At 34.5% G+C, this 18,315-nt stretch overlaps 1 protein-coding gene across 4 annotated transcripts in view; it reads right to left on the bottom strand.

Annotated features, from left to right (window-relative positions):
- The window catches only part of LOC108610335 (scavenger receptor class B member 1), a 35,066-nt gene that overhangs the window by 5,755 nt on the left and 10,996 nt on the right, over positions 1-18,315 (bottom strand). Inside the window, exons 1-4 of one of the 4 annotated variants that reach the window (XM_018002363.2) lie at positions 12,084-14,339; positions 2,374-2,465; positions 1,909-2,069; positions 1,692-1,836 (exon numbers count right to left, since the gene is read on the bottom strand). In XM_018002363.2, the coding sequence (XP_017857852.1) occupies positions 1,692-1,836; positions 1,909-2,069; positions 2,374-2,465; positions 12,084-12,438 (753 nt within the window). In that variant the 5' untranslated portion in view covers positions 12,439-14,339. Of the gene's footprint in view, positions 1-1,691; positions 1,837-1,908; positions 2,070-2,373; positions 2,466-3,792; positions 3,830-5,350; positions 5,849-12,083; positions 14,340-18,315 lie in introns of those variants that run through there. The other 3 variants (XM_018002364.2, XM_089463641.1, XM_089463642.1) reach the window with 3 other exon arrangements.

Genomic DNA, 18,315 nt, shown 5'->3' with positions numbered 1-18,315 from the left:
TTAATGCACGATAATTACGTACTTCCTGTACAGTGGGTAATATTTTATATAGGTGCTATATGATGCCCTCCACCCCGCCAACCGGCCGTTGCGACGTGCACTTGACAGATAAAATGCATTATTCAACATTTCGGGTCCACATTGCGCACCCGGATGCTAAATGAAACGCGAAACAAATCATATTAATTTTCGTTTTCCTCTTCTCTTTCCTCTTCTTGTTCTTCTTGATCGGCGCTTGATTGACATCACAGAATCGAAGCTACTCAAATTGGCATTTGTGTGCGACACAAAAGTGTTTTGGCATAAATTAAGCGAGTGCAACTGTAACGGCAACGGCAACGGCAGCTATGTTAATTTTTAAATTTTAATTGAAACATCATAAAGTCAACAATTAATTACAGATTAAATGTGCATAAATATCTCTATATTGTGTATGCATGTCTATATGTATGTATGTATGTCTGTACATATTCACTGATTGAATGTACGTAAATGCTGTTTTGATTTGTTTACGATAATAAAATGCGATATCGTCATTAATCAGTGAAAATTGCTGACAATAACAAACACGCCCACAGACAGCGCCAATAATAATTATTGTAATAAAAGCAACAACAAAAGTTTCAAAATATGCGCCGAGTACTCCATACTCCGTGTGTGAGTGAGCGTCTGTGTGTGTGTGTGCGAGTGCGTGAGCGAGACAGTGGCATATGTAATAGTTAACGGTAGCTACTCGCAATGACGCGTCGTTGCCTGCTACTGCTGCCGCTCGCTCACACGCACCATTGCCATCCTTTTCGCACACGCTCCCACACCATAGCTAGTGCTCATTGTGTGCAAATTAATTGCCGATCGTTTAGTTAAACATGTTGGCAATTTTTGACGCCGCGGTAAAGTAACCGTATTGTTGTGGTAGTTGCTGTTGTGGCTGCTGTTATTGTTGTTGTTGTTGTTAGTGCTAAAATGTAACGTTTATTGACCTAAACGTGAGACGCGCCTTCTGTTAATGTTTTTTTGCTGTTATTGTTTGCATTTCACAGCTGACTGTTTTTTTTTTCATTTTCAATTTCATTTTGTTTTTTCTGTTGTTGTTTTCGTCATGTGCGCGGCACGCGATTTTTAATGTTATTGTTGTAGCAGACTTAACGGTTAATTATGTAGTTATTTTCCGTGACAAATTACCGTCGATTATATCGCATACAGTCGATAGTCAATAATCTGTCATCAGATTACATCAGATCAAATCTGTTGACCGGCATTGTATGCGGTCGAACAAATTAAATGGTAATTGCAAAGAGTTTAGAAATGGAATATAACAGAAACTAATATAATTAATAGGAATTTCCTTTTGGCTTGTTATTTGCAATTAGCATTTTGAATACATTATTAGAGGTAGGTATTTTGTTCCTACGTAGTATTTTCCATTACAAAGTTATGAAATATTACAGAGAAAAATTGCATATAAATGAATTTTAACAGAAATACATTATTATTTTTTTCAAATTATAGTTATTAAACTAAGGAATTATTAAAAAGTAAGTTGAAAAACGTCTTGTATACAAAATATTATAATATTTTTTTTTTAGTTTCGAGAAGATTCTTAAAGCAATGTATTCTCCATAATACTCTTGTGTTTTGTTGTAGAATTATTATTTCCTAATGAGTTTATATTATATTGTAATATTACTCACCAGCATAGCTATGTTCAGCATGACGACCTCGTCGTCCTCCCGGCGACCCTCGGACAGGTGCTCCTGCCAGACCAGCGGATGGCTAGGCGTTGTCGACATGGTGTTGTTGTCATTGAATGTGATATTCTCATGTGTCATGAGTTCTCTATAATTAAAAAAGAAAGAATTTACAAAAATAAGTTTCCAATAGGTTAAATGGGTTTGTCTTCCAACTCACTTGTACACATAGGGACCCACTTCCTCCACCTGCAGCTTTTCGCGACCCGCTAGGAAGGCCTCCGCATTGGTGATGTTGAATAAATATATTTTGATATACAGATCGACTGGTGGTTTGGCCCAAAGATTGAAGATTTCACCATTTTCAGCCATTACCAATTTCTGCAAGATCAAATTAGAAATACATATACATATAAATATTTAGATATATCAATACAGATGAATATGGCGCTTTCAATGGCGGGCGCCCAATTGCAAGTCCCAAAAACGGAATGCACTCGAGAAACTATGTATTCGTATATCTGTGGTACGTGTCTGTGTGTCGAAGGCAAGAGAATCGTTAGCGCATTATGATCGTCGATTGACGACCATTTGGCAAAGGCTAAGGCTGAAGCAGTTAAACAACACAAAAAAAAAAAAAAAAAAAAAAAAAGAAGAAGCTTTAGTTTCTGTTTATTGGACTTACCCATTTGAATATCAAATCGTAGGGTTGAAATACTTTAACCAGCACCGCTGCTGTTATGGCCAAAAATCCAATGGCCAGCAACAAAAAAGCGCCTGCAAAAAAACAAAAAACAATACAATGAAACAAACATTATAGATTGGCAAAATAGTATATATATATGTATGTATGTTATGTATGTATATGTATATGAATATGTATAGTATATTAAAATAAGTTGATAAGTTGCGTCGAGTACATATAAATGCCCTCATTAAGTTAATTAAGACACGATTAATTATGCATAAATAGGCAGCGTGTGCGACACGTACAAATGAAAATAGAGAATTGAGAGAGAGAGAGGAATGAAAAAATAATATGAATTATGAACACAATTTTGAATGAAATTTGCATATCAAAAATGATATTGTAATAAATTTCGGCACAGGAATTTGAATATTCGCCGGGGCCTATTGTGAAAATGCTGAAAAGATCTATCATAAGCGGCTTAAAGAGCCCTCCAATCGGTTTGCCACGTGAATCGGGCAAGACGCGGGGCAATTACAATGCTAATTGGAATAGTGCCAGCAGATCTGATTAGATAGACGATGACAGTGAAGAGGATCATAGAAATAAGAAAAATTATTAAATGAAAACATACTGAAGCTGAGCGCTTAAGTGAGTAATTTATTTAACAGAGATTATACGAGTCATACAATTGACCCTGAAGTGTTACCCGGTCTTAGGTATTCCATATTGTCTGAGCTCCATTGCCAGTCTGATGTAAATTATGTTAATCGCAATGGCAGGCATTATGTCTGAACAAGACAGTATCGCGACAGTATGCCGACAGCTATATATGCATATATATACATATGTAGCTAGGCGCCTTAGCACTTGAGTTATCGTTCAAGTCAGCCGAGTTACTCGTGAGACTCTGACAAGTACTCAGTGTAAGCTGAGTGTGAGTCTTCAATCAGTGCGCTAAGCGCGCTCGCCACGCCCTTATTTATATACATATATTTATATGCATATAAATCTCTTCATTAAGGCAGTAACAAGAACAAAAGTTGATCTGCTAACACACAACACATTTTGTTTTTTTTTTTACTCTGGCCAACGACCACTGGTTGTTGGCAACCCGTTTTTTATATCCAGAGCGCTCCAAGCGGCTTTGTCAACGTTGTTGCAAATCGCATAGGAATTTCAGCGATCGATGCGTGGCAAAGACACGTGCATGAACTGCTTCTGCTGCCGCTTCTGCTGCCGCTTCTGCTGCCAAACAGATTAAGAGAGATGGCCAGCCAGAGAACGGGTTTTCAATTATCAGCCATCAACTATCAGATATCAGCCATCAGCATTCAAATATACGACTATGCGTTAAACAGCAGAATTCTGAATATACATAAACTTTTGCTTTTCTATAGATCTATATATACATACATATGTATAAGCAAATGTACATATATATTTATACATATGTAGAGCCGCTCAGCTTGCATCTGCCAAGGAATAGAGTCGATTGGTGACTGCCACAGACAAAGCCATCGCCATCGCCAGCGACAGCGACAGCGCCGGGGCCGGAGCCGGAGCCAGCCCCATATAGCCATGACTTGTTTGGCTCTTAATGGGTTTACTATTAAAATGCAAAGTCAATGCTATATCAAGGGGCATATGACAAATGACGTACTCAAGTATAGCTATAGGATATCTCAAAAAGCTCTATATATAGATACGCGATTTTATTAGTGTATTATATAGTTCTGTGAAGAGAATATTCCGGAACCTCTAAGAACTATTTATATGCACTGATGTTCTAGAAAAGTCATAAAAATATTTAATGAAAAACTAGTTTGCATTATTTGTATGCAAGTATTTCCTATAGAAAGTAATATCTGATCAAAAGTCAGATATTGTAGACTTATCTTTTTCTCTATTATTTGTTAAGAATTTTATAAGCGAACATTATATAGAGATATTCTAATATTGATATTTTTTCTAAATAATTTCATAAAAACTACACAAATTCTTATGTATTACTTTCATATATCTATAATGAACCCTAGTATATATTGTAATACTAAGAACTCATTGAATGCCTGATCTACTTACCATTCCTGACAGTGTTATGCACTCTAAATGTATCTCATAAATTTGTAAGCGAACAGATCGAGATCATTCCAATAAGAAATTACACAAGTTCTTAATCGATCAAGCTGCACTCGTTACGTAATCGTCTAATAAGAATTCCATTTTGATTTGTTTTTTTTTTTAAACTTGATGCAGATTCAACTCAACTTACACTTGGCTATATAATTTGTATAACAATTAAAAAGATCAAGCCGATTAGCTGATCTTCAGTATTAAATAACACTTATTAAGTCAGCGCAGCTTTGAGCAGTCAGCAAATCAATTCAGATACATATATATATTTATATATATATATATATATATATTTCCCACCAACTGATCGATGGACTAGATCGTACCGGTTCATACATATATATGGCGCACAAAAAGTTCGCATATAATTCCAATTTGAATGAATCACATTAAAAGCGATCTTGATATTGATCTTAGGCTTTAGGATTTAGCCTCTTAGAGCATATCGAATTCGTTGTGACCTTGCTTTCTGATCTTTTGTGGCTTGAGCTGTGGGTATTTATATTGAACTTGTTCTCTTTGCCAGTGCCTTCGGCTGTCCGTTTAGATCCTGTTGTGCCGTACTCAACCAGTTTGAAAGGGAATTTTCCCTTTCAGCCAATTGGTATTCTTTAGCCTTGCAGCCCTTTTTAATGATCATAAAAGAGTCATTAAAATAAAAAATAAATAAACCTTTTGTATCGAGATGCAGTAGATGCATCGAGATGTATGTACTATATAGTACCTCTATAGGTACTATAGGTACTATTCAACTATCACATTCCTAACCACTCTAACCGCTAGTTTATGTCATATTGCTAGTTAATTACAGTTATTAGACTGTCTCTGATTGGCTTACACATCAATTGCCGGCGATTCTGTAATTGCTGAAAGTGACGCAGCTTCTCCAGCGAGAAGCGACGATGCGAATAGAGTGCGCCCAGAAAGTCCTTGAGCGACTGACGTCGCAACCGACGACGCACCACGGTCATAACGAGACTGTATTATCGATATGTATTAACTGTTCACTAACTATATACACAATGTATACGAATGTATACATAAATATATTCTTTTGTAATTAGATTTGATGTGTTCGCTGCAAAGTCAAAGCCAAACTAAATGGCGATGAATTGTCAAGGGTCCGATGTACCCTCGGCTACTTTCATTTCAAGCTCGGCACATTATTAATTGCTTTTGATGCGCTCACATAGGGTAAAACCTAATGGACATACAGTTTGTCGCATCTAATTCGATTTTCAGTAGTGTAGGAGACAATTATTATAAAACATTAAATATTTAATATTTTTAAAGAAAATGATTTGAATTGAAAATAAAAATAAATTAAAATAAATACTAAAATTTAATAATAAAACAAAAGCAAAATAATATATAAATTAACTTTAGGGATTCTTAATTGAAAACTTAAATATTCCAAAAATATATTTAGACAAGCTAAATCACGGTTAATTCAATCAAAAATTTCACTGAAATAAATGTCACATTTATGCAGCAGAAAAGTGAGTGTATCTGCTGGTTCGACTTGTTGTCTTGGCGCCACTTCAAACGCTTCATCATTTTCAATTGGGGTTTAATCAATCGTTTTGTATGCACTGGCAGTACATGAGCTTTGTGGTTAGGTGCAAACGACAAAGTTATGAACAAAGAACGCTTGGCTATATTGAAATAACGAAATCTTGATTTGCTTTGCGTCTGCTGTGCTCAAATTGAAAGTTGCCAAAAATAAAAAACCCGAATTAGATGCAAAGAAAAAACAAAAAAAAACCTTAGCACTGCATATTCAAATTATGTTGTTGATACGCTGTTTGTTTGATTACTTTGTTTGTTACTCAAAACAAAATTTATTTATAATTTTTTGGATGTGCGGCACGTTCGGCAGGTGCGCTTGCCACCCACAAAGATTTGGCAAAGAATTCGTGGGAATGAGCTATTGATTTGCAGTTGGAGCACGCAACGCACGCGTTCAACAGTAACAACAACAACAACAGCCGGGCAACAACGTGTGCTCGCGAAAACAAACGAAAAACAAACACATTTTCGAAGTGCTACCACGTTCGTGTCTTAAGTCTTTTGTTTGCTTATCAATAAATTTCGCCTGTCAACGCAGAGAAACGAAACCGAGTCAGAAAAGAGGTGAAATAAGCAAACTAATTCTTCAGCAGCTGCCTATGTTACATCATTTTTATTGGGGAACAGAAATAGGGGGCGTGGTAGGCAACACACTGTAAGAAAACTCTATGAAATGTTTGTTGTTTACTTTTTATTTTTTCATTTCGATTCACCTTCTGATGTGATTTTCAATTAAGATTGCGTCGTATCAGTCGATCGATCACATAGCCTGTAGGGCAGGTTAATTCTTGTTAAACTAATCGTTAGCTGAATATCGGCATTGATTTATAGTTGTGTCTTATGGAGAACAATTGCGTTGTCAGCATTCGGAAACCTGATCTGATCTGAGGCAACATGACGTCACTTGCTTGAAGAGGTGACTGACCAAATTGAAGTTTCAGTCGGGACAAACCTTAACTCCATGTTATCTATGTTATCATATCGCAGACAGAGATCAGCCAATAAACTAGTCAATTGGGAATATCCCATAGAAAGTGCCTAAGCTGACATTTGCTTTGCATTTGCATTTGCATTTCTATTTCTTGTTAAAATAACCCAATTATCTGTTTATGACACCCAACAAAAGATTCCATTTAGCTGCTTTACACACACAGAACATCATGAATCACAATCACAGTGCTAAGCGACTTTTGCTTACTATCGATGAATTGGCAAGTTTCGAGTGTTTTGAGCCGGCAACAGAGAAGGGGGAATCACTCGGGAATAGATCGTGTTATTAATACGAAAAATATGCGAACGGCTTCTATTAGACCATTTGGAATGTGGACAAGTGTACACAAAGCTGACGCGAAAATTGATTACGCGATGATCGCAGCCGGACTGAGGGCACCCAAAAGCCGGGCCAAGCAATTACACATGCTGCACGTACTGTAAGCCGATTGCAACATTTCGCCTGTTGCAGCAACATGTTGCCAACAACATAACTGCAAGCAAACATTTTTAATGAGTTTTATTTGCTTTTTTTCATGTTTTTTTCTCATTGAATCTTTTTTTTTTTTTGTGCAAAATGCATTAACCAAAAGAGAAGTAAGAGCTGACGCCTACTTCGGCTGCCCTCTGTTGCAAGAGCTGCATTCAAAACTATTTAAGTCCATCATGTCTATGGCATGGCAGCCGAAAGGCATCAGACATAATAGCAACAACAACAATAATAGCAACAACTCGCTGACAATTCAACAGAATTTCATTACAAAATATTTATAAATATTGATGATGATTGGGAACATGAGCAGCATATTTCATAAATGTCTTCATTTCATTTTCAGCGCAAAAGTGACTCAAATGGAAAACTAACTTGAAACCGAATCAAGTTTTCAAGTGAAAACTATATACAATTATTTAATTTTAATTTTTTTTTTTTTTTAATATTATATATTGTGTGTATTTTGAAAATATTTTGTATATATTTAGAAAATATTTTTGTAAATGTCTGTTAAATTTTCATTCAACATTTTTTATATTTTTTTTGCACTTTTAAATATTTTTAATGTGCACATTATTATGCAAATAAATATTTTTAGTTTGTATATATTTCTATATTTCGTGGAGTTCATAGAGATAATTATAATTTTTCATTATTAAAAATTAATTGAGTAAGACTTTTAAATATAAAAATCATTTATTCATTTAAATGTATAAACGCTTTTAATTTTTCAACTGATTTAGTTTATTTAATTTTTCTTAGTATTCTTCAAGCCTTAAGGAACCAATTTAGTTCTATTCATTTCGTATTTTATTAAGCATAAATTTAGCTACCCAGACTACTTCATAGATAAAAACTAATTTAGGCTCTACAATTCTCGAACGATAAAAAAAAAAGCTTTTGTTAAACGCATTCGTGGCTTTGAAACGCATGTTGGCATGGAGAGTTATGCAAAGATGTTGTCGGATTCGATTCATACAAAACGTAGGATGAGCTAAATGGAATACGGCGAATTATAAGCAGATGCTTTAAACTAGTTTTGGCACTCTAATGCGGGTTTACAAATGGCCAAAAATGAAGAAGAAGAAGCAGCGATCTCCTGCCAAAGTCGAAATCAACGCATCAGCAACGCGTGTTTAGCTTGATGCGAATTTTTTCTTTCGATTTTGTTTTTAGCAAAATATATGGAATGCCAGTGGGTTGTGGCTTCTATTTATTTATTATCAGCAACAGTGAACCGCTTTTTTGCATAAATAATTTTTTGCACAAAAAAAAAAAAAAAAAAAAATCAATTTGGAAATAAGCAGACACGCAAAACAACAACAAACAATAAATCTGAATAAAAATACATAAACGCTAACAATCCTGTTTGACCATGAGCAGGCACTTTTATTGCAATTATTTATTTATTTATTTTTATTATTATTTATTTAGCTTCTTTCAGTGCCGATGTTTTTCTTAAACACATGTCGCTATATAGGTATGTTGCTGTGTATGTATGTGTATGTGTGTATTTGACCGGCCACATTTGGGAGCAGTTTATACCGAGCAACGCGCGAAACTTGTTCGGGCCAGAGAGGGGGCTGTATTGACACCTAATGAATAACTGTGAAACAATCGATTTGCTAATTCCTATGACAATGCTCTTTAATTTTGCTGCCTGGTTTGGGCACTTTTAATGAATGCCAATAAGCGCATGTACAGATCGTTCTTATAGTATTTCTATTTGAATTAAGTTTGAAAACACACAATTTTGAAATGTTCTCAAATGTGTGTGTATGTGTGTGAGTATGTGTGTATGTATAATATAGATATTCACATTCTATCATCTATTCCTTTCAAACACTATTTGATTCTTATTTGAATAGTTTGAGAACTCGCTTTGAATGCGAAATGAACTATGCTTTGTTTTGATTTATGATACAATCATAAACAAATCACTTATTTATTAATAAGCCCGCCTTTCGTCTGTGTTTATATTTTGGCGATTTTTTATTATTATCATTTTTTTATTTTTATTTTTGTTTTGTTTTATTTTGCGCGTGGCTCTAATTAGAATTATCAATATGCTTAAGCAGCTCACGTTGAGACTTTCACCTATTCGGAGCTCTATTAACAACTTGATTTCTAGTTACCTTTGCAACTGCCAGAGTTCAGCTCGTTTAATTAGACGCCCAAACAAGCCAACAAATATTTACTTATCACCTGCATGACTAATCAAGATAGCACTGCATTCGACTGCATCTGAATGTTAAGTCATATTTTGGCATTCACTGCAACATATTCATTTGATGGAAACTGTAGATTGCTCAATATATCTGAATATTAGACAGATAAATTATTGCCAGCCATTCTTGAACAAACACTTTAAGCACTTCAACTTTTTTACTTGTAATTCAATTTCTCAACATTTTGTTTGTAATACTTAAAAATATTTTAATTTCAATTTGATTTATTTATAGCAACAAGCCTGTGCATAAAAATAAACATTGATTTACTAAAAAATTTAATTTGTATGTAAAATTTATTGTGTTTAAATAAAATTGTATGTACAAATATTTTTGAATTATTACTGACAGATTTGTTGTAAGATTCATATAAATTTAACATATTTTTAAAACATATTTTTAAAGCACCAAAATTTTTTCTCAAAATAAATATTGCAGAAAACATTCACACAGTAAATTAATATATCTCTTAATAACAACCCAATATATATCTTAAATTTATATATAGGTATGTATGTTTTTAAGACATTTTGCACTTTAAACAAATAAATTTTTTACCCTACGAAACAATTTATTATTATTATAATTTTTTTTTTTTATCCTTTTAAATAACCATTTTAATATGGTTCAAATTGCTCTTTAATTTATAATAATTTTTTATCATACTAAAATTTTGTATTTCTTGTTTTCAATTTGATTTGATTTTTTTTTTTTTTTGCTAACATAGTTGTTTCTTTTTTTTTTTATAAAATCAGCTAAACGCTTTAAGTATTTTTTCAATCACTTTTTTCAAATTTGAATTCACTATTTCGTAATATTTTTTTTAAAATGCAAAACAGAATCTATTAGAACACTGCACTCTCAGAACACTGCTTCTACAAATATATATAAAAAATTCTATCAATTCTATCATACATCTATAAATATTGACATTCCACTTTTATTTATTTTCCATTTAGCTCGATCTAACATTTCATTTTCTTTGCACTCACAATTCACATGTGCGAAAACATTTAATATTTTATAGTTTCATTATAAGTTATATTTATAAATACTTTTTTTTTTAATAGATTTTTTTTTTTTTTTTTTTAATTTGATTACTCAAAATTTTGTTGCCAACATTTATAAGGAAGTAAATAATCAACTAATTGCGTTCAATTGTTTTTTTGTTGTTGTTTTTTTTTTTTTTTTTCTTTTTATTTTCTATTATTTTTAACTCTTTTCAGCGTATTCTGATATATTTGTTTATTTTCATTCGGGAAGCTACAACAGCTGTAATATATATATGTATATATATATTAACATGCACAAGAAGAGCTTCTGCTGATTTTTTGACAACGTCTTCGTAGATATCTTCCACTTTTGCTTAATCTACTGTGTAAATAAGCGCAGTCAACGAGAAATGTGCGAATTCGTGTTGTTCTTGACTTTTGAAAGAAACCCGCGCGAGTTTTTCAGCGTATTTTCAGCATATATAATGATATATACACATTATATACATACATAGGTGAATATATATGGCTCGATGAAGGTGACGACAAAAATGTTATCTAGAGGTCACAATGTGGCGAATAGAAGCCGTTACTTCTCAACTACCTCGAATGCAATTGTTGAAAGTCGCGCGCGTTTTAAAACGCTCGCTAGCCGCGCGGCAACTGCAACAAACACAAACTTGTATTGCCCGCTTGGCTCGGCTTCTAGGCTTTTATGGCAAGCATATGGTCAAGTTCAGGGTCAAAACGTTGCCTGGCCAGATCGCGTGCATTGGCCAAGTGCGAGACGCGTTTTGGGCGCGTTTTGCTTTACGATGCTATCTATTGGAGGCGACGAGGACTACCACGAAATTATGGCCAAAAACTTTTGAAACCAAAAGATGAATAGAAAACTGTGTCAGTGTCAAAGAGTTGCTTATTTAATCAACAGCGAGTAGACAAAAAAAAAAACTACACCAACAAAACATAAAGTGCTATGTTAAACAGCATCAAGATATTTGTTCCGTATGGCGTTTTGGTGTGACGCGTTTTTAAACGCGGCAGCAAAATTTTCATAATTAATGCAGACCAAAGCGAAGCGACAAAAGATGCGTTCAGCCGGTTTTTTTTTTTCTATTTTCGGTAATCGATTGATGATTGATGAATATTATAATATTTCTTTTGGAATCTTCGAGAAGCTCTCAGACGTTAAATACTTTTGCACTTTAACTCATAATTATTTAAACACCTTTTCGATTGGATTAACTTATTGGTGTGTGTGCGTGTTTTTTTTTTTTTTTGTTTATTGTCTGAACTTACGTGTGGGCGAGCGTGCATTGTGCTTGCCAGGTTGCCGCTCATCGAAGAAGCTGCCCAATATGTCCATGGGCTTCATGGAGCGATTTGCCTTGAGGCTCTTGCGGCGCTGGGCGCGCTGTAGCGCCGCCAACGCCGCTGCGGCTGCAACGGAATCGACCTCTGGCAAGGATGTGGCAGCAGCTGCAGCTGCAGCTGAAGTTTGGATTGGTTTCTGCACTGTGGCGACGACGGCGGCGGCGGTGGCGGCTGCGTTTGTTGCCCCCTGATTGGGCAGATTCGCATTCACGCCCGCCTCCTCGTCGCTGACACAGACGGCACTATAGCGACGCGAGAACATTTTACCAAAGTCCTTCATAATGTTTGCATAGGCATATAAATGGCATAAATTGTTTATAGATCTCGTACACTTTTGGTACACTTCAAGCACTTGACTTGTGTTGCTTTTCTTTAGCTTTGTTTTTCTTTTTAAATTCTTGTTAATTCTTGTTTCGGCTTTTGGCACTTAAAAACTTTATTGCTTTTGCTGCATTAGCTCCTTGGGGATCAATTACCACTTGCTTGATTGCTTGCTTGCTTGCTTAATATGTATATATATACTAACTTTAAATAACATTGATAGACTTGTTTTGCATTTGATATCTTAATTCTTTCTAGGTGGTGTCCCAGCTGGTTGTTGGCCAAAGCGCGTATGCGTCTGTTCGCTGGCGTTGCTCGCTTATGAATGAAAACCCGGACGTGCGATCGCCGCACCAGGTAAAGTTACGGCTAAAAGTTTCTGATTTTTTTGTTTTTTTTTTTTCTTGTCTTGAATTTTGTATTTGATTTGATTTTTTGCTTTGCCTTTTCGTTTTGCAGTACGAGTTTTTTAGTACGAACGTTTACCTGTCCGCCAACTACAAATAGTAGTTGCGTTTCGTTCTCTCACGCGCTCGCTCTTTGCTCTAGGTTGTGAGTGCTCTCGCTCTCGCTCTCTCTCCCTCTCTCTCTCTCTCTCTCTCTCTCTCTCTCTCTCTCTCTGCCTCTGTGTGTGTGCTGGTGCTGGTGTTACGTTACGTTAGCATTGGCGCTTTACGTTACGCGACAGATCACGTTTAGCACGCGCTCAGCTGTTGCTCTTGCTGTGTTTGTTGTGAGCCGGTCTGCTGAGGCGGCAACGGCGGCGGCGACGGTGGAGGCGGCGACGGCGACTGCCTTAGCTGCGGCTTCTTTAGCTTTAGCTACGCTGCTGATCTAAAGCCCGAAACTGTTGTAAACCAGTTTTTGCAGTTCCACTTGCGCCGTTTCGCGCATTTTGGGGAAATACCATTGGCTGGCACCGCAAAGGCACACATTACTCATACGGCGCGTGGTACACCACTACAACAGCTGTTGCTGTTGCTGTTGCTGTAGCAACTCCATCAGCAATCAGCATCATTATTATGGAAAACTTTAAGATATTTTTCAATGCGCACTTTGCGCCATCGGCGAAATACGCATTTTGAATCGAGTTTGTGTCGTCTGTAACTCAACAACAACAACAACAACAATAGCAGCAGCAACAGCATCGCTCGACAGTCGGCAGACACCGTGTTTTATATTTTTTCTTGTTGTGGCTTTTGTTGTTATTCGTTTTTTGGTTTTGTTGTATATTTTGTATTTTTTTTTATTTTTATTTTTTTTTATTATTTTGTATCTTGGGGCATTCACTAAAAACCCAATCACCTTCAATTTTGCATGCAAGCGTCAACATTTTTTTTTTTCTTTTTCGTATTTCTTATTTTGGTCATTTTGATTTTTGTTAAGAGTTCAAGTCTTTTTTTTTTCGTATGGTTTACCTCGCCGTTTAGAAATTTCTCGAACGGTTGTTGTCGCTAATAACACGCGAATATGGTCAAGTTATTAATTTGGTTTCAATCATAAACACGCCCATGCGAACAGCTACTCTTGGCTAATACTTAAGTGGCATATTTGCGTTGCTATTTGCGCTTGAAAGGAGGCACGGCATGGCATACCTATCATATAAGCTTGATTGAGGGTTTCCAGAGATCTGAGAGTTAGCTAATAGAACACTGACTGTGCAAAATCTAAACAAATCAGGCGATGCTTCCTGTTGTCGCAATACTTCATGCCTAATAACAGTCGATGGCAACTTGACAAAGTTCACTGAATGTGGGAATTTTCTGTAATCGATTCTATTCGTCTGGTAATGTAACAGAAAAGTATGGAAATGACTTAGGTAACTTTTATCAGAGAAATATGCAAAACTAAAACGAAAAACAAGTTCTTAAACGTTGTTGAATATAGGGTTCGGGTTTTTGAGGCACAGTGAAGAAAATTTATTTAAATGAATAAGAAATATTCAGATATATAGAAACTTGATGTTGTCTCGGCTGTGTTTCTCAGTAAATATAAATATATTGTATTTATTTGTTGCATACTTTTCAGGAAACGGTTGACTTCTAATATTGAATTTTGCTGCAGATAGGCATAAATACTGAGCAAGAATTCAGATGCGCATTTAGCTCGATTATAGGAATTCTCATTTAATTTGACCAGAATATAGAACACTAAAGTCTAAGAATGTGAATAATAAAATGTTGTATAATAATATTAGAATATTCAAATCTTGATTACCTATCAGTAGCTCAAATATAAAGCTAAATAGATAGGAGATATATAATAATAATACAAGTCACAAACCAAGTGTAATATTCAATTGTAAATTATAATATGTAAGATAACATAGAATAAGATTTAATTATAATTAGAAAAGTTAAGCAATTAAAAAAAATTAAGAAATAAATTGAAGAAAATGAAATTTACAAATATTCTCTCAAATAATAAATACATATTAAACTTTGCTGATAATGATAATGTATTCAGCAAAATCTAATATACAGTAACACATATGAATACGAGAATCATCACCATCATCATAGGCAGCTCATATCCCATGTTAAAGTCATTCTGTTATATATGTACATATATCATAATTATATTATGATATATGCGTAATTAGAATATGATATATGCAATATTTAACTATACGAATATTTAACTATAGAATATAATACAGTATCACTATCGTATGCTCCCATTTTACGCCGTGGGAAGCAATAGCAGTGCACATAAATTCTGAGATTAGAACTGAGATTGATGATCCGTGCAGCTCACTCATCTGAATGCAGCATAGATCACTGTAGCCTAGTCAATGTTAAACTCAGCTGATAATGATAATGATAATCATAATGACATTGAATTTGTTTCAGGTGAAAATACTTTATGCGCAGTCAGCCAGGTCGTCACCCTGACCGCTGTATCACACTGATTTTGCTACTAACCGACTGAAAAGAAACATTTCTCTCTCTCTCACTCTCGCTCTCTCGCCTACCTCGTAGCTAAGTGTTATCCCGCTTGAATCTTCAAGGTGAAGGCCTTCCACTTGCTCTAACTAAGGACTGTCCACAGTGCTACTGCTTTAATGACAATGATAATAAAATAAATAATGATAGCGACAATGATAATGATATTTATGAAAATGATAATGTAAATGTTTATTTTAATGTTAATGTTAATGGTAATGTTAATTATATACCCAAACCTTATCTACTCTTAAAGTGCAATAAAATCTTGATTCCATTTACTTGTTTTTTTATTTTTATAAACATATTTAAATTGCTAAAAACTCAGACTAACAAGAAAAAAATCAGGCTAATCTAATTGCTTGAATTGAAAACGGAAGCTTTCTTTCCGGCAGCTGTTCAAGTATATCTAACGCCCATTCTGAAAATCCGTCAATCGATTAGAGCATAAAAAATGCATTTTGAATGTCAGCAAAAATATCTATATATAAATTGCATTGCAGTACAGTTATTGAATGTCGGCGAATGCAATTTTCGCTTGCATGCAAAATAATGTCATTGAACTTGACGTTGCATTTTCCAAACTATAATTATAATTATGCATTTTTTTTGTTGCTAATTTGCTAATTTCCTTTATCAATATTTCGCATCTATTTTATATTATTAATATGTTTTTTTTTGTGTGTGTATGTCTGGGGATGCTTTATCAGTTTCCGCATTAACAATTCATTTGCCGTTAATCTTTGACTCATTGGGGCAACAATGGCAACAAGCTAACTTTTGTTAAGAGCACCCAAAGAGATGTCAACTCATTCCCATTGTACGCCTAGCCAGATGACCTTGCCAAAGGCCGCTGAACTCACACTTTGACACAACAACGATACAGAATATACGGACAGAAAAGAGACACCAAACACACACAAAAAAGACCTTTCAATATACGTATAAAAATAAATAAAACAAAATGTTTGGAAACGGTTTTTTTTTTTTTAGATGTTGGATCTGGTGAATACCCTGCTTATGAATACCCTGCAATTGGCAATCTAATATCTCTCTCGAATGTTCGTCGTTCAATAATTTCCCACGCTCAAAATAATTATAGCCTCTCTATGCAATTCTCATATATTCAAGTACAATTGCGCTTTGATTATATGTTAAGTGGCATTTTAATAACTTGTATTTGTGTATAATTAATATATTAATAGTCATGTTTGCAAACTTAAAAAAAAATCAATTTGATTTATTTTGTATAATGGAAATTTATTGATTTCCGTATTTGAATCCCGGCTTATTGTAAAATTTTGAAAAACTTTATTTTTTATATAATGGGCTCAATATAATTGGCGTAATTTCCTAGAATTGTTTACAGTTTAACAACTCTTACCCTAGACGCAGTCATTAGCGTTAGGCAAACGTCAAAATGCAATCTGTTATTGATAGGAACTGGCGCTAATTGGCCAATGGATTGGCCAGTTGGTGAGGCCAGATCGCAATAGATCCGCACGTCAATTCTGTAATTAGCGCACTTGCTGGCTAATTCGCACTTGGTAATCATAGTTAAGGTTTTCACTTTGATTAATTGCAAATTACATGCCAGCTGAGTTGAGCCGAGCTGACTCGAGTAGAGCCGTGTGGTATGCGAGACTGCATCATCGAGCGGGTTCAGTTTGGGGTCATCGGTTATTAGCAATTCGATGAACATCTAACACACTAGCTGATATATATCATATATCCAAATATATATATACATATATATATATATACTATATATCCATTACAGTTTGCCAGCAACGGCCCAGAAACAATGCCTTCTGGAACTCCGAAATTGTGTGTCGCAATTCACTTTTTGAGCTTTCGGCTCATGTTTTATGGATGGCCAATGAGACTTTGCCATCAATAAGCAATAGTTGCCCAATAGCAATAGTTCGGTTTAGCGGCCCAAGCAAAACACAAAAAAAAAAAAATTCCATTTAATTCGGGCACGAAAATAGACAAAAGTTCAATTGTTCATTTGAAAGTGTTAAACAGACAAGTGCAATTTAAATTGGGACACAGCTGACGAAAAAAATAAATACAAATAAAATGTTGAAGAACAGCAAAAAGAAAATAGTGATATATATATATGTACATATATTATGTAATTTTATATATCATTTAAGGTTACTTTCTATATACAGAATAATCGTAAATGAGGTAATTGATATTAAAACTTGTCAAGTCATCTCATAACGTCATCATTTCTAATAAGCAACAGCAAATTGGGTTAACCAGAAATGTTTAAGATTATTTGATAATATTATATATATATATTTATTATATCATTTTTATGGCAGACTCTTATATTTACTTCAGGCATTCATAACAGAAGTCTAATCTAACTTCAGCAAAGTATGTCCACATAAAATCCGTCGTAATTGCAGCCAATTGGCTTTCTTTGGCTTTGCTGCTTGAATCTGGTTTTGGACATTAAATAAGTCAGGTTTTTAAAACTTGGTCTGTTAGTTATACAAGAGTATTTTGGATTTTGTGCCAGATTTTTTTTTTCTTGGCTTAATTTGTTGTTGTTTATTTCTAAAGCATTTTTTGTATTTTATAGTATATAGTATATTTAGTAGTATACTAACAAATTCAACTTCCACTCTAGTAATAACAACAAAATATAACAAAGCCTTTAGCAATAGTTTTATATATACATTCAGTCATTCTAATTTTAAAGATGTTTTTACGGGTTTCCCTTAATTTTTATGTATTTGCTTTAAAGCTTCGAAATTGTTGTCTTAAAGCGGGGTTTCTTAAAAGCTGTTCTAGTATCAAAAAATTGATTAACTCAACTGCTTTTATAATATATAATGAGATTATTGATGTTTTATAGCTATTGAATATAAATGTAA

The sequence above is a fragment of the Drosophila arizonae genome, chromosome 3 (assembly GCF_054131065.1).
Source record: "Drosophila arizonae isolate 15081-1271.41 chromosome 3, UAZ_ARI_1.0, whole genome shotgun sequence".
Lineage (NCBI taxonomy): Eukaryota > Metazoa > Arthropoda > Insecta > Diptera > Drosophilidae > Drosophila > Drosophila arizonae.
The sequence above is the reverse complement of the archived record's forward strand: the minus strand, read 5'-3'. Positions and strand labels throughout refer to the sequence as shown.